The 17,200-nt window shown below is 46.3% G+C and overlaps 1 protein-coding gene across 5 annotated transcripts in view; it reads left to right on the forward strand.

Moving 5' to 3' along the window:
* The window catches only part of NDUFAF7 (NADH:ubiquinone oxidoreductase complex assembly factor 7), a 268,244-nt gene that overhangs the window by 232,952 nt on the left and 18,092 nt on the right, over nt 1-17,200 (forward strand). For all 5 annotated transcript variants that reach the window (XM_033935902.1, XM_033935906.1, XM_033935905.1 and 2 more), the window contains one exon: nt 109-252. In XM_033935902.1, coding sequence (XP_033791793.1) covers nt 109-252 — 144 coding nt within the window. The remainder of the gene's footprint in view (nt 1-108; nt 253-17,200) is intronic.

Consider the following 17,200-nt stretch of genomic DNA (forward strand, 5'->3'; position numbering starts at 1 on the left):
CGTCACCTATCTTTTTGTATGTATGTGCTGACATCTAGTATACATGATACAAATTATAATAATTGTTTTGTCTTTTGATATGATTGTTTATTTATTTATTTTTGTCAGTCAGGTGAAACAAGAGATCATGTTGAAGTGAGTCCTGCTGCTGGTATCATTATTCAGGAACTTGCCTGTCGAATTGAAAACAACGGTGGGGCTGCACTGATTACTGATTATGGTCATGATGGACAAAAGACAGACACCCTTAGAGTATGTACAATAATATTTAATGGTTTTACTTGGAATATTTTAAAAATTGTTTGACTTATTTCATGTCTAGACAGCATATCTGTCTGGAAAACTAAAATTGGTTAGGCTGAAATGTCCCGTTTTCCCCCCCACCCCCCACCCCTTGCTGGATATATGATATTGCAGTCCATGTTAAAACAAAAAAATAGAAACAAAATGACTCCTCCCTCGCCACTAAAAGAATAAAGTTAGAGAGACCAAGAGGAGATCTAAATAAACACTATTAAATATCAAATAATACCACATCTCCCCTCCTTCCCCCTTGTCCTTTTTCACTGGGAGTCATGCATCGAGTGAATCTCAACCTGCTTTGCTACTTTCTACTGAGCAGGGCTCCTTGAACTGATCAGCATCGGAACCGACGCCAAGGAAGCATAGCGATTCAACATCATGCATCAGCACAAAGGGGTCTCAATGCTGTGCATCAGGTGAAGGCCAAGAAACCCAAGCATTGGTTCCCTTTGATGCACAGTGCTGGGTGCTCCGGAGCATCAAAGGCATTGGTACCCGAGAAGTGTCAGAGCCAGGAGGATCACTCACCTTCTATAGAAGAGGTGCCTTCGTGCAGGTCTTCAGATAGATGGGGCCTAGTATTTGATCTGACGTCAACAAATTTACAAGCTCTTTGTGAACCAACACCCCAGCTTTTACCAATGTCTTCCTTAATGAACAGATCTGGGTCATGTTCCAAGAGCATTTGACAGGGCTTCTTGCAATGCAGAGGTCATTGACATCAAGTATGCTTGTACAGCCTACCCTGCAAGGTCCTCAGCCTGTGGTGTGGTCACTGATACTGATACCGCATTTACTGTTGGCATTGACACCAACCCATACAGGAACTCCTTCAGCATTGATGAAGGAAGCTTTGCCATAATCCAGAGTAGAGTCTGCACATTTGGGCCTAGGACATGGATCCTCACATCCAAGACAAGCACAGTCTTGGCCTTCCCATGCAGAAATGTTTGTTGATTCCTACCGTTCATGGGAGTCTGATGATGTTTCACACCACAACTTTATTACCACTACTGTATTAATCTGGACAGCTTTGCTGAAATTTCAAACAGATGCTTTTGAATGGGTTTTTATAATGTTGGAACAAGGGAATTTTCCTGTAAATAAATCTATTACTCAGGTAGCCAACTATAGATCAGAACTGAATGCAATACTCAAGGTGAGGTTGCACCATTGAGCGATACAGAGGCATTATAACATTCTTAGTCTTAGAACTAAATAGCTACCTCTATCCCTCCAACCTCAACACTTTCTGACAATACCTAACAGCCCCCATCCTAACAAATATATTTAAAAAAAAACCAACTTTTGTAAATGACAGGTAGAACTAGAAGCAGCAAGACTTCTATCAAGACAGGCAGTCCAGTCACCGAAAGTACCCAGGGGATGGCTATGGTCTTCATACAGATGGAAGGGAAGCCAGGACGGAGGGCAGAGATCTCTGTACAGACCGAGACCATCCCCTCAAAGATGTCTACAGTCTCCACTCAGACGGAAGGAATGCATCAGCCAGATGAAAGCCTTTTGCTAGAGCTGAGGAGCCTGAGAGAGGAGGTTCAGCACTTAAGATGTATCCGAGACGACGAGACCTTCATCGACGGAGTCATCCAGGAGCTGTCTTAGATCGCCGAACAGGAACCTGACAAGACCATCCTAGAGACACCCAAAGCATCCAAACCTGCAAACTTGAGACCAACCGTCGGAATACAGGAAGTGGATGGGGACGCTAATTCCTGGCAGCTGGTGACTTCCTCCACAGGAAAACGCAGAAGACCTTATTCTGTCTCTTTCTCTCACATACAGGGTGGCTCTATATTGACACCACAAATCACCCTGAGGAACAGATACCAGCTGCTACAGGAAGGTCCTGACAACGAGGAACAGGAAGTTGTTCAGCAACGGTTCCAGTTCCGGAGAAAACAGATCGGCCCACCCCTAAGAAGCGCAGAGTGGTGGTCATTGGGGATTCGCTGCTGAGGGGCACCAAGGGTCCAATTTGTAGATCAGACCTGCAATCAAGAGAGGTCTGCTGTTTGCCAGGGGCCAGGATCCGAGATGTAACCACTTGCCTGGACAGACTCATCAAGCCCCGTGATCACTTCCCCATGATTCTCATCCACGTCGGAACCAACGACACCGCCAGGAGCACCCCGGAGAGCATACCTGAAGACTTCAGAACCCTGGGTGAGAAGCTGAGGAGGATGGATGCGCAGGTGTTCTTCTCCTCGATCCTCCCAGTAAGGGGCAAGGGCAGTGCCAGGGAGGATTGCATACAGAGGGCAAACGATTGGCTGCAGGGATGGTGCAAGGAGATGAACTTTGAGTTCTTGCACCATGGAGAGGCATTGCAAGGACTTCAGGGACCAGACGGGTTACACCTGACCAGAAGAGGGAAGAACGTCCTTGGACACCGTCTAGCCCGCCTACTACACAGGGCTTTAAACTAGGTAAGTTGAGGGAGGGTACGGGCACAAACAACCTACCTGGCAAGCTAAGCTGCCAATACGTTTTTGAGACTAAGGTAAGTAAACACCGATCTGGGTCAGGGGAGAGTATACACACTTTCGAGTCTGGGGTTGGCTCACATTATAATTCTGGCTCACATTGTAATTCTGGGTCTAAGGGGAGTACACATTGTAATTCTGGGTCTAGGGGGAGTACACATTGTAATTCTGGGTCTAGGGGGAGTACACATTGTAATTCTGGGTCCAGCGAGAGAACACACATTGCAAATTGTACTAAAGGAGTTCAAGTAGCCCAAGCGGGAATACCCCCACAGGGTACACACATTTCCAAGTCTAGGATAGGAACACACTGTAGTTCTGGGTCTGGGGAGTCCGGGATAGGTGCACGTTGTAACTCTGGGTCTAGGGAAAGTACAAAACATGTGAATAATGCTAAAGGTGTCCAAGTAGCTCAAGCGGGAACATCCCCACTGAGACGTAACAAACATACAACATGGAGGGCTATGTACGTAGACGCCCACAGTCTGGGAAACAAGATCCTGGAATTAGAAACAGAAATGAGGAATGCCGACCTGGATGTGGTGGCGATATCTGAGACCTGGCTCACGGACTCCCATGGGTGGGACATGGTCATACCGGGTTACAACTTGCTTTGCCGGAACAGGGAGGGAAAAATGGGAGGAGGTGTAGCATTATATACTAAAGATGATATTAAGATCACCAGAATCACAGATGGCCACTACACTGGGGAATCCCTTTGGGTAAATTTGGCCAGAGGGAAGGACAAATGCCTGTATCTTGGGGTAATATACAGACCCCCAAGACAACAGGATGACCTAGATATGGAATTAATCGAAGATATAGAGAATATCACCTTGCGTGGGGACACAGTATTGTTAGGTGACTTCAACATGCCTGATGTGGATTGGGACACGCTTTCCTCTGCTTCCGACAGCAGCAGGAGGCTATTAAACTCTATGAAGGGAGCAAGACTCAGGCAACTGGTGTTGGAATCAACAAGGGATCAGGCAATACTGGACCTGATACTTACCAATGGAGAAAGTGTCACAGAGGTCTCGGTGGGCGACACATTGGCCTCCAGTGACCACAACATGGTATGGTTCAATCTCAGGAAAGGTTTCACTAAATCTACCACACTGACCAAGTTCCTCAAATTCAAGGACACAAACTTCAAAGAAATGGGAGACTTTGTTCACCAGGCGCTACAAAGCCAAGCAGAAACCAATAACGTGGAAGAAATGTGGTCGACCTTGAAAACCACCATACAAGAAGCAACAAACCGCTATGTTAAATCAGTAAGTAAACGGAAAAGGAACAATAAGCCACAGTGGTTCTCTGCGGAGATTTCGGACCTCATCAAGGAGAAGAAAAAAGCATTCATCTCTTACAAACAATCAGGGAAACAGGACTCTAGGGAAGTCTATCTGGCCAAGTCAAAAGCCGTCAAAATAGCAGTTAGGGAGGCCAAATTCCGCATGGAGGAGTATCCAGCGAAGAACATCCAGAAAGGAGATAAATCCTTCTTCAGGTATATCAGTGACAGAAATAAGAACTTAGGCGGGATAGTATGTCTTAGGAAACCAGACGGAGACTATGTAGAAGCCGACTCGGAAAAAGCCCAACTGTTAAATGAATACTTCTGCTCAGTCTTCACCCGCGAGGCGCCAGGACTCGGCCCTCAGCTACAGACAAGGGTTGACGCAGATGACCCGTTTAGTAATTTTGAGTTTACACCCAGCGGTGTCTACTGCAAGCTGTCAAAGCTTAAGGTTAAAAAGGCAATGGGGCCTGACAACCTACACCCCAGGGTGCTCAGGGAGTTGTGTGATGTCTTGGCGGAACCGCTATCCTCGCTCTTCAATCTCTCCCTTAGTATGGGTAACGTCCCGTTGGACTGGAAGACGGCTAACGTCATTCCACTCCACAAGAAAGGCTCCAAGATGGAGACAGCAAACTACAGACCGGTGAGTCTCACATCAATAGTGGGCAAACTAATGGAAACTCTAATCAAACGCCAATTGGATACGATCCTGAACGAGGAGAATCTATGGGATCCCCGTTAACATGGATTTACTAAGGGGAGATCCTGCCAATCCAACCTGATCAGCTTCTTTGACTGGGTGACGAGGAAGCTGGATGTTGGGGAGTCCCTGGACATCGTATACCTGGACTTCAGTAAAGCATTCGATAGCGTACCACACCGCAGGTTGCTGAGTAAGATGAGTTCTATAGGATTGGGCGAAATGGGTTGGGAACTGGCTTGGAGGTAGGCTTCAGAGTCTAGTGGTGAACGGCACCCCCTCCGAAATGACAGAAGTAATCAGTGGAGTGCCGCAGGGCTCGGTCCTGAGCCCGATCCTATTCAACATCTTTATAAGAGACTTGGCAGAAGGGCTGCGAGGTAAAATAACATTATTCGCCGATGACGCCAAACTAAGCAATGTAGTGGGCAAAAGCACAACAGACATAAATTCAATGTCCGACAACATGATGCACGACCTACTCCTACTGGAGTGCTGGTCTAGGTCCTGGCAACTCAGCTTCAATGCCAAAAAATGCAAAGTCTTGCACCTGGGCAGCCAAAATCCATGCAAGACTTACACCCTTAATGGCGAGATCCTAACAAGAACTGAAGCAGAACGAGACTTAGGGGTGATCGTCAGTGAGAACATGAAGACTGCCAATCAAGTGGAGCAAGCTTCATCCAAGGCAAGGCAAATCATAGGTTGCATACGCAGGAGTTTCGTCAGCCGTAAGCCTGAAGTCATTATGCCATTGTATAGATCCATGGTGAGGCCCCACCTGGAATACTGTGTGCAATTCTGGAGGCCTTACTGGGTGTAAGGATGTGCTGAGACTGGAGTCGGTCTAGAGAATGGCCACCCGGATGGTCTCGGGACTCAAGGATCTCCCGTACGAGGAACGGCTGGATAAGTTGCAGCTGTACTCACTCGAGGAACGCAGAGAGAGGGGTGACATGATCGAGACATTCAAGTATCTCACGGGCCACATCGAGGTGGAAGAAGATATCTTCTTTTTCAAGGGTCCCGCAGCAACAAGGGGGCATCCGTGGAAAATCAGGGGCGGGAAACTGCACGGGGACACCAGGAAATTATTTTTCACTGAAAGGGTGGTTGATCGCTGGAATAGTTTTCCACTTCAGGTTATTGAGGCCAGCAGCGTGCCTGATTTTAAGGCCAAATGGGATAGACAGTGGGATCTATTCACAGAGAAAGGTAGGGGAGGGTCATTGGGGTGGGCAGACTAGATGGGCCGTGGCCCTTATCTGCCGTCTATTTCTATGTTTCTATGTTTACCATCCCTTTTCTAATAATTCCTAGCATCTTGTTTGCTTTCTTGGCCACTACCACACATTGTGTGGAAGGGTTTCAGCATATTGTCCACAATGACACTCAGATCTTTTTCTTGAGCGCTGACCCCCAAGGTTGACCTTAGCATCACACCCTAAGTTTCTTCCTAAGGTAGTGTCGGAGTTCTATCTAAATCAGTCGATTGTTCAGACATTGTTTCCCAATCCATGACTATTCTGTTGAACGTGCACTGCATACCTTGTACTGCAAGTGAACATTGGCCTTTTACCTAGAGTGGACTAGGCCCTGCAATGTCCATTTGTTTTATGTTTCTTTTGATCCCAACAGGTTGGGGGTTGCCATTGGTAAACACACTGTTTCCAAATTGGTTGACAGATTACACTTATGCCTAGGCAGTGGCGTACCTAGGGTATGTGGCACCCGGGGCCCATCATTTTTTGACACCCCCCCATGTAAAAAAATATTTTTTGTAATGACCATAAAACGGAATAAATGGTCAGAATAGAAACAGGCAGTGAAAATTTTCTTATATTCCAAGCATAACATAACATATGTCTGAATTGTCATGACATCAGAAGTACATATGGAGTAGTTGCAGGTGATGCTTGGGACAGTTCTGATTGTGTTAGTTCGGTTTTATGTGTTTTTTGAATAGAAGGGTTTTTATTTCTTTTTGAAGGTTTTGCAATCTATGGTCGATGTCAATTGGTTGTAGAGTTGGGGGGTCGAGTGTTGCAGCTCGAATGGCTAGGAGGTTGTCGAACAGTTTTTTTCTTTTGACGTTTTTGGTTGGAGGGTGTGTGAATGGTGCGTGAGTTCTCCTATGGTTGAGGTGGATTGAATTATTTAGCTGAAGAAATTAGTTACCCCCTCATTCCACCCACATTAATTCTCTTACATTTTTGTTCCCATTATAAAAAAACACTGATAAGTTCCCAGAAAAAAAATACATTAAAATGAGAAGTGAAAACAAAGGCCCCTACAGATGAGAACATAACATAAGAATAGCCTAACTGGGTCAGACCAATGGTCCATCATGCCTAGTAGCTCATTCTCATGGTAGCCAATCCAGGACACTAATACCTGGTCAAAACCCAAAGAGTAACAACATTCCATTCTACCGATCCAGGGCAAGCAGACACTTCCCCCATGTCTTAATAACAGATTATGGAGTTTTCCTCCAGGAATTTGTCCAAATCATAACTTCTGGCCACTTCATTTTTAAGTTTAGATCTTTCCTTTCAAACAGAGACCTTGCTAAGATGTCAAATACAGCACAAGGTAACTTCACATGGACTTAGCTGTGCAGGAAATGTGAATCTCCTCATACACCCACCATATAGTGCAAAAATGTGCAAAGGTCTGTTTTTTTCTTTCGATCACTACATAGCCTAATGCTACACAAGCAGCGCTGTTACAAACATATTCTGTAGGTCAATGCTAAGGATAACAAAGTTTCCTTCCTTGGACCAGAAGGAGATACTGAAAAACCACTGGAAGAGATCCCAAAACAACACCCAAAGACCCACTCAGTGTGTGAACCAGTTGAGTGGAATGGACTAACTGGGGGGTGGAAACACCTCACTGGGTAGGCCAGCTATGCTATAAACTTTATAAACACATTATTATATTTTCTTATAAAGCACATATTTTAACTGAACTCTCTGACATCCTCAGCCTTTCCATTCACAAAAATAGAAGGAAGAAAAGTTCCCATTTCCTGCTGTCTCATGTCCCCGGCCTATACAATATTTTTTTTCTGCAGACCCTTCAAAAGTCTGACCAAATCCTCGTTTCACTTGCATTATAAAGTACTGAGGATGCCATCTCTCCCCAATCCCAGGTCCTAAAGTCTAAGACAGTAGCGCAAACTAATGCTACCAGATTCAGGAAAAAAAATTTTGATTCGATTCAGCCTATTGAATTGGTTTTTCAATTCGATTTTCCTGCCCAGTTGGGTGATTTTTTTTCAAAACTCCTATTGGGTTTTATAGCTTTTTCACCCCCTTTGGCTTTTCCTAAGCACACTGGCGCTGTGGTATAAATAAAATAAAGAAACAAAAAGGACTTTTCCTCTCTCTGTTAAATCCTAGCTCATGTTTGCGGTCCAACACCAGCTCTGGCAGGATACACATTTCAAATCTGACATATTGTAATCACAAAACAGAAAATAAAATTAATTTTTCTACCTTTTGTTGCCTGGTTATATTTCAAATCTTGTTGGTCCAAGGCTCTGGTTTTCTTCTGATAACTTGCTTGCCAGGGTCTCCTTCTTTCTTCTTTCTGCATGCTAACCATCCATCTGCCAACTCTGTCCTCCCTTTCCATTTTTCTTCCCTCCCCAGGAAGTCTGGTATCTTTCCTTTTTTTCATCTCCCTCCACAGATCCACCTTTTCTTAACTACCTTTTCATCCGGCATCTCTCCCTCCTTCCCCACCACCCCAGAGTCCACCATCTCTCCCTTTCTTTTCCCAATTACCTTCCTATCCAGTATCTCTATCCCTCCTCCACACCATCCCTTGTGTCCAATTTCTCTCCCTTTCTGTTCTCCCTCCATACCATCCCTTGTGTCCAATTTCTCTCCCTTTCTGTTCTTTCCCTCCCTCTCTAAATCCCATGGTCCATCATCTCTCTCCCTCTCCTCTATTTTCAGACCCATTATTTCTTCCCCCCCCAAAGTTTGGCATATGCACATCTCTTTGAACACCCCCTTCCCTCCGTGTACTTCTAAACCAAGGTCCCCCCCAAAGGCCTGTCCCCCCTTAAAGGTCTGCCTGTCCCCCCTTGAAGGCCTGCACCCCCCTTGAAGGCCTGTCCCACCCCCTTGTAGGCCTGTCCCCCCCTTGAAGGTCTGCACCCCCCCCCGAAGGCCTGCACCCCCCCCGAAGGCCTGTCCCCCCTTGAAGGCCTGTCCCACCCTTGAAGGCCTGCCTGCCTGTCCCCCCCTTGAAGGCCTGTCTCGCCCCCCTTGAAGGCCTGCACCCCCTTGAAGGTCTGCACCCCCCCCAAAGGCCTGTCCCCCCTTGAAGGCCTGCACCCCCCCTTGAAGGCCTGTCCCCCCCCTTGTAGGCCTGTCCCCCCTTTGAAGGCCTGCCTGTCCCCCCCCTTGAAGGCCCGTCCCTCCCCTTTGAAAGGCCTGCCTGTCCGCCTGTCACCCCCCTCCCCCTTGAAAGCCAGCCTGCCTGCCTGCCCACCCCACCCTGAAGGCCCGATGCCCCAACCCACCCCGAAGAACCGCTCGCCCCCCTGGCCTCCCCACCACCTATGAAGCAGCCGCAGCAGGATCGCGACGTCAGCGATCCCTGCGCTGCTTAGGCCCTGCTTCCTGCGCTGCGGTCCCGCACGTCCTCTGACGTCAGAGGAGGGGCGGGACCGTGGCGCAGGAAGCAGCGCCCAAGCAGCGCAGGGATCGCTGATGTCGCAATCCTGCTGTGAGCTGCTTCATAGGTGGTGCAGGAAGGTCAGTGGGGCGAGCGGTCCTTCGGGGATGGGGGGGCTGAACGGCAAGGCCGGGAACACCCCCTCAGGGCTGGTACCCGGGGCGGACCGCCCCTCCCGCCCCCCCCCCCCTTGGTACGCCACTGTGCCTAGGTTGGGTTGACTCTAGCGGGTTATGTCAGAGCTCATAACATTAGCGCTATGGCGGTATCAGTAGCCCATTGAGGAAATTTGCAAAGCTGTAACGTCAACTTGAGTCCTGTCGCGCAGTCGGTACTGAGTCCTGAGGCGAGTACCGGGCTGAGCGCAATCGCTGATTCTGGCGTGCCCTCAAAAGGTGAAAGCCCTGCTGGGAAAATAATGTTCTGGGAAAATAATAGTCAGAATGGCAAACGTTCCCCAAACACAAAAAGGCTACAGTCCAGCCACTGTTCAAATAAAGAAGGCTTTATTTGATAATTAAGCCAATGTTCAAACATGTATCCAAAATAAGGAAAAAAAAAACCCAAACAGTTCACCTGTTCCAGCTAGTAGCCCCGCAGCCCTTCTGGCTGCCAGGTCATCACATGGCTGGCTATACCCTTGCCTCAGGGTAAGTCCAGGAATTCCCTTACTGGCTTCTTTCAAGTTAAAAAAAAAAAAAAATCCAAAAAATTGGTACGTATGCCACAGTCCATATAATAACCAACTTGTCCCTGCAAAGCTCACTGTACCTGCCTAAATATAGTCAGGCTTCCCCTACCAACCCTAGTAAGTTGGTGGGGAATTGCTGAATCCACTAACACAGCCTTGTAGGCCCCGCAATCCCAACCCTTTGGATCTTGTGTAGATTCTGCCCCATAATCCCCACTGTAGCAATCAGTGGCTTTAACTTTCAAAAACAGAGAGAAAAAACAACACATTACAAAGTCCTTTCCAGGCAGGGTAGCCTTTCCCTGCAATGGTCTTTTAAATTACATTACATTACATTACATTACGGATTTCTATTCCGCCTGTGCCTTGCGGTTCTAGGCGGATTACAATATAGAAAATATCTGGGACATTCCAGTAGAATTACATTTCAGGATAGGAGTAAGTTACAGGAACAGTGAAGAGTTATGATATTACAATTTCACAGAAGATATTACTTATTACAGAAGATAATACATATAGCAGAAGATAATGCATTTTACAGAGGTAATACATGTCAACTCGATCAGTTAAGTCAGGTGTAGAGTAGAAGAGTTACAGTACATTCTTGATCACAGACAATGAGATAGTATGGATGAGTGATTCCGAAGTCGTTGATTGGGAACTCATTGGGTGGTGGTTAGAGTGATGGGAGATATTTTTTGAACAGTAGTGTTTTTATTTCTTTGCGGAACTCTTTTATGTCTGTTGTTTTGGTCAGTAATTTAGAGATGTCAGAGTCTATTTTGGCTGCCTGTGTCCCCAGGAGGTTGTCGTAGAGTTTCTTACGACAAGTACCGTTGAGTGGTGGATAGGTGAAGAGGTTCTGTGTTCTCCTTTTTCTTGGTGGGTGGTAGTAGTGAAAACGGTTATTTAGGTAACTGGGTGCCGTGCCATGGGTAACTTTGAAAATGAGACAGTAGAGTTTGAATTGTGTTCTTGCTTTTATTGGTAGCCAGTGAGATTCTAGGTATGCATTGGTAATGTGGTCGTATTTGCTGAGTGAATATATGAGTCTGAGGGCTGTGTTCTGTATGGTCTGTAGTTTTTTTATTGTGTTGGTCGGGCAGGGTAAGTAGAGGCTGTTGCAATAGTCGACGATACTTAGTACCAGGGATTGGACAATGATCCTGAATTGGTCTTTTTTAAAGAATTTTCTGATTTTTCTTAAATTTCGCATTGTGAAGAATGCTTTTTGGGAGATTTTTTGGATTTGTGTTTGCATTGTACAGCATCTGTCTAAGTGTATTCCAAGGATTTTGAGGGAGTTCTGTATAGGGTACTTGATTGAGTTTACTTCCAGTTCTGTTAGGGATGGTGTTTTGTCTTTCTCTAGTAATAAGAATTTGGTTTTGTCAGAGTTTAGCTTCAGCTTGTGATCTATCATCCATTTATCCACTGTTTCCAATGTAGTTTTCAGGCGTTCTGTGGAGATTGGGTTATGTATGTCGAATGGAAGGAGGATGGTAATGTCGTCTGCGTAGCTGAGAGAAGTAATATTTTGGGCGTCTAGGGTGGTGCCTAGGGAAGATATGAATAGGTTGAAAAGTGTGGGAGAGAGGGGAGAGCCTTGTGGTACTCCACATGGATTGGACCATGGTTCAGATAGAATGTCTTTGGATTTGACTCTGTATGTTCTATTTTTGAGGAAGCCTTTGAACCAGTTATGAACTTTACCTGAAATTCCTATTGCGTCTAGTTTTTGGAGGAGTATGTAGTGGTCCACAAGATCGAATGCAGCTGATAAATCAAATTGGATGATTAGCAGTTTGTTTCCTTGGCTGAGGTGACTTCGAGCTATGTCTAGTAGAGATACCAGTAGAGTTTCAGTACTGTAGTTGGTTCTGAATCCGGATTGGGATGGGTGTAAGATGTTGTGGGATTCGAGGTACGTGGACAGTTGTTGTGCGACTAGTCCTTCTATTATTTTGACGTATGTTGGGATAGAAGCGATTGGTCTGTAGTTTGATGGGCTGTTTGTTAGACCTTTGGGATCTTTCAGTATTGGCGTGATTATAATTTCTCCGAGGTCTGGTGGGAACTGGCCTTCCCTGAGTGAGGTTTGCAGCCATAATGTGTAGCAAGCTTTGAAGTTGGTGGAAGCTGTTGCTAGTAGGTATGGTGGGCAGTTATTCAGATCACATGCTGATTTGCAATATTTTTTGTATAGCCTGTCCAATTCGGTCCATTGGGTTTTAGGGAAGTCGGTCCAGAACCTGTCTGCTGATATTGCTTCGGCTGTTGTGGGTTTTGTTAGAATCTTGTCTGTGTTGTATTGTGAGTTGTTGAATGTTGTTCTAATTGAGATGATTTTATTTTTGAAGTGGTCTGCTAATTGAGAGGCTGTAGGTGTTAGGTTTTCCTGGGTGGCTAGACATGGTTTAGTGTCGGTGAGGTTTCTTACTAGGTTGAACAGTTTTTTTGTGTCTGGTTTGTCGGTGCCTATGAGGTTAGAGTAGTAGTCTTTGCGTTTTTCCTTCAATTTGATTTTGTATTGCTTGAGTTGGATTTTCCATTCTGTTTTGGTAATAACTTGTTTCTGTTTTGTCCATGCCCTTTCTAGTTGTCTACATTTCCTTTTTAGTTGTAGGAGTTCGGTGTCAAACCATTTATCTGATTGTCTATGTATTTTGTTTTTTTCTCTTAGTGGTGCTAGTTTGTTCAAGGTCGATTCGCTGAGAGACCGCCAGGAGTTTATGAATTCACTAGGGTTGCTGGAGTCTATTGCTGGGTCCACTGCGTTCCAGAATGTGTTTGGTTCGATTTTCTGTCTAGTCTTAAAGCTTGTTTTGAGGGGGGTGGGTTTGTTTTTGGTATGTTCCCAGTTGATGGTGAAGTTATATTTATAGTGGTCCGAACATAGGGTGGGTTGCCAGGTGCCATTGGTGATTTGGATGTTTTGTGTGTTGAAGTTTGGGGATGAGTATGCTGCGATATCGAGTTGGTGACCTTTTTCATGTGTTGGTTCCGGGTTGAGGATCTGGTATGATAGGGTACTGAGGTATGATATAATAACAGCCAGCAAACATACAGTTCCTTCTTCCAAAAAACACAGTGCAGTTGAAAGCTTTTCCAAGCAAAAGAAATAAAAGGAAAAACTTAATTCTCATCCATCTGGTCATCAACTGGTTCCAGTGCAATGTCCATAGCTTCCTCCGGTATCTGGCAGTCTGGCTGGTTTACAGGTAAAGATTCCTCTGAATCCTGCATTTCAACTTCATTCTCCTGCCTTGCTTCTGGAGCACCTAACCATGGGTCTGTTTCCGCTGCTGGCTCAGCCCTGTCTCTCCCTGGCTTGCACTGCTCCACCTGCCTTGCTCTGTGAGAGCCATGCCCAAACCTGTGTGGGGGATGGGCAGGCTTCAGTTTTCCCTGGGCTTTCTCCTGCTCTGCAATTAATCTCAGCAGGTGTGTGCCTAAAGGGGCTAGAGCCTGTTTCTTAGGCTGTGTCCTACCAGTGACTGGCCTAGGTTTAAAGGAGTTTTTGTTCTCAAAATGTCCCAACTCCTCCCAGGGCTCCTGCCCTTGGGAAACCTCCCCAGAATATGAGTCCTGCTCCATGCTAGTTGGAGAGCTGCTGCACTGATCAGCTCTCTTCAGCTTCAGGGCTAAGTTCCTATGCTTTCTAGCTGGAACACGGCTAGCTGTAGTGCTGGGCTTGTGACAGTCCAAACATTCATATCTCATTATTGCCTTAAGTGAGACACCTGACATAAGAGTCAGTTTGGTCAAACAGCCCTGCAGAATTTGTTTGGGGTCTAGAATAGAGAATGACACGGTGGCGGTTACCTGCGCTAGCCGCGTTTAGCCGCGGGTAACCCGCCGAAACGGGGAAGAAAAAATAGTGGCCCTCTGCAGGACGGGACAAGGCCATTCACCGCCCCATGGAGCGGTGAATGGACTTGTCCCCGCAGTGAGGCAATCAAGATCGCGTGGTCCCGCCATCTCCCTCCCTCCACCTTACCTTAGCACTGTTCCTCAACAGTCAGTTGAATTTCTGCCGGTCCGCGCAAAAAAAAAAAAAAACCTCTTCTTTTCCCCTGCTCTCAGTCTAAAGCTGACAGGAAGTCTTTCCGACGTCAATTCTGACGTCGGAAGAGGACGTTCTGGGCCAGCCAATCGCTGCCTGGCTAGCCCAGAACGTCCTCTTCCGACGTCAGAATTGAGTCGGAAAGAAGACTTCTGGCTTTAGCAGCTGCAGCATGGCGGTAAGAGAAGAGGAAAAGGAAGGAGGCTTTTTTTTTTTTTTTTTGAGCGGCAGGGAGGCAGCAGGCTGGCTTTGGCTAGGGAGGGAGAAAGGTAGACAGGCAGGCAGGGGGTAGGGATGGGACAAAAATTCTTGGTTTGGTGGATGGGAATCATGGTGGACGGGAATCATGGTTTAAAAGCTTTACCGGTTTAAAAGCTTTACCGGGTAGTCCTATGTTCCGCCACTTATTTCTGCCCAATGGGATGATCAGTAACCCTCAGAAAGGCTCCCTCACAATCTGGAACCCAAAGCGATTGATAGGAGAGGAGAACCGAACGGGTTGTCCCTTTGTTGCAACGAAACTGGATTCAAATTCTATGGGCTGATTTTTTCTCTTTTATAGAGAAAAACTGCTGCCCTCTTAGTAAGACAGCCGGTTCTGTTCTTTTGTTATCTGTTTTGACAACACCCAGGTCAAAAGAGGTCAAGATAGCAGATACTTGTCACTGTCATTTTCTTTTTGATGTAGTTTCCCATCTGTCTTTACTGATAATCATCTGGTTTTACTGTCCTTTGAAGATCAATGAGGTCAGGATGTTAGCTCCTGTGGAGATCAAAGAGGTCAGGATCTCAAATAAGCAAGGTTATTGCAGAGACCATCTGGTCTTACTGTCCTGTGGAGATCAAAGAGGTCAGGACGCAAGGAGGTGTTACAGTTTATTGTCTCTTTGATGCTATCCAGTTGTCATTCAAATAAAGGAAGTCAGGATAGGTGTTGCACTGTCTCTTTGATGCTATCAAGAAGGTGTTACAGAGGCCATCTGTCCTTTTGGTGTGATCAAGGAAATCAGATCAAAGAGGTCAGGATCTACAATAAGCAATGTTATTGTAGAGACCATCTGGTATTACTTTTCTTTGGGGGTAAGGAGTTCAGGTCAGCAGACTTGAGAATACATAAACAAAATTATCAGTAATATGCTGGGGCATAACTGGCATAACATCCTACTCTAAAGGTGGTGCTAAAACCAGAATATCTACTGCATTATTGTATTCGGCCAGGCAGGCTAATCCTAGCACACTGCACATGCTGAGAATTTGCAGACCGAGGCCAGAGGGGAGGCAGTGAGAGGGACATAGGAAGGAGGCACTAGGGGCACTAAAGACATGGGAAGGAGGGCACTAGGGGCACTAAAGACAGGAAGGGGCACTAAGGACATGGGAAGGAGGCACTGGTGGCACTAAAGACAGAAAAGGGCACTAAGGACATGGGAAGGAAGTACTGGGGCACTAAAGACATGGGAAGGAGGCACTGGGGGCACTAAAGACAGGAAGGGGCACTAAGGACATTGAAGGAAGGCACTGGGGCACTAAAGACATGGGAAGGAGGCACTGGGGGGCACTAAAGACAGGACGGGCACTAAGGACAAGGGAAGGAGGCACTAAGGACATAGGAAGGAAAGAGGGAGGGAATAGAAAGGGACAATTCTTGGGCCTGAGTGCAGAAAGAAAGAAAGGATACACAGACAGAAGGAAACGCAACCAGAGACTCATGAAATCAATCACCAGACAGCAAAGGTAGGAAAAATGATTTTATTTTCTATTTAGTGATCAAAATGTGTCAGTTTTGAGAATTTATATCTGCTGTCTATATTTTGCACTATATTTGTCTATTTTTCTATAGTTACTGAGGTGACTGAACTTGCGGAGATGGGGCGGAAACAGGGTTTTAAAATTTTAGTCCTAGTAGTTTGCCGGTCCACAAAATAATTCTTTTATTTCTGCCGGTCCATGGGTGTAAAAAGGTTGTAAAACACTGATGTAGAGTATGCCGGCTTTCTTTTTCGCCCAGCCGCATGCGCGGCTGCTCGAGTTGTTCAATCTTCTCCTCTTTTGCAACTTCCTGTTTCCGGTTGCGTCAGAGGAGAATATTGAACAAATGAGCAGCCGCGCGTGCGGCTGGGCAAAAAAGAAAGCCGGCATACTCTACATCTAAGGTGAGGTGGAGGGAGGGAGATGGCGGAACGCTGCAATCGGTCAGGTGTCTGCTGTTTTTGTATCACTGCCTGCCTGCGCTCACGTTCCAGATCCTCCTGCATTTTTAGTGTGCACAATTGACCTGATTTGAGCTATAGGTGAACATGGGGGACACGTCATTGCAAGGGAGGACAAGTCAATTGATTTATTTTATGTTCTGTTTTTACTACAGGGCAGAGGCACTGAAACAGATTTTCAGTGCAGTAGTAGTAGTGGCAGGACTCTCTTCTGTCTTCATGGTGTTTCGCAGTACTGAGGCTTATATGGATGCTGCGGGGATGGTGACGGGGCGGTGAATGGGATGGCAGTTGCGGTGACGGGGCGGTGAAAGGGATGGCGGTGACGGGGCGGTGAATGGAACAGCGGTGACGGGGCGGTGCAGAGGATGGTGGGCCGGGGACGGTGCAGTGACGGGGACAGATTTTTTCCCCGTGTCATTCTCTAATACCAAGAAATGCCGTGATTGAGCATCTGACCAGGGGGGATAGAGGCATGACATCCTTCATCTCCCAGTGCTTACTGACCCCTTTCTGGCACTATAGCAGTTTCAGGTATTATTGCCATTTGACTTTGAACAACAGGACCCAGATGTAACTCCCACTTTAACACTCCTGGAACATAGAAATACCTACTGTACCTGAATTTATAAGACACCTGCAAGCATGATGGCTACTGTAGTGGTGTACATTTAAGTACAGTAGGTTTTTTTCTGTTTCTGGAAGGCTCACAATAATATATAAAGGAATTA

This window comes from Geotrypetes seraphini, chromosome 3, assembly GCF_902459505.1.
Source record: "Geotrypetes seraphini chromosome 3, aGeoSer1.1, whole genome shotgun sequence".
In the NCBI taxonomy this organism is placed as follows: domain Eukaryota; kingdom Metazoa; phylum Chordata; class Amphibia; order Gymnophiona; family Dermophiidae; genus Geotrypetes; species Geotrypetes seraphini.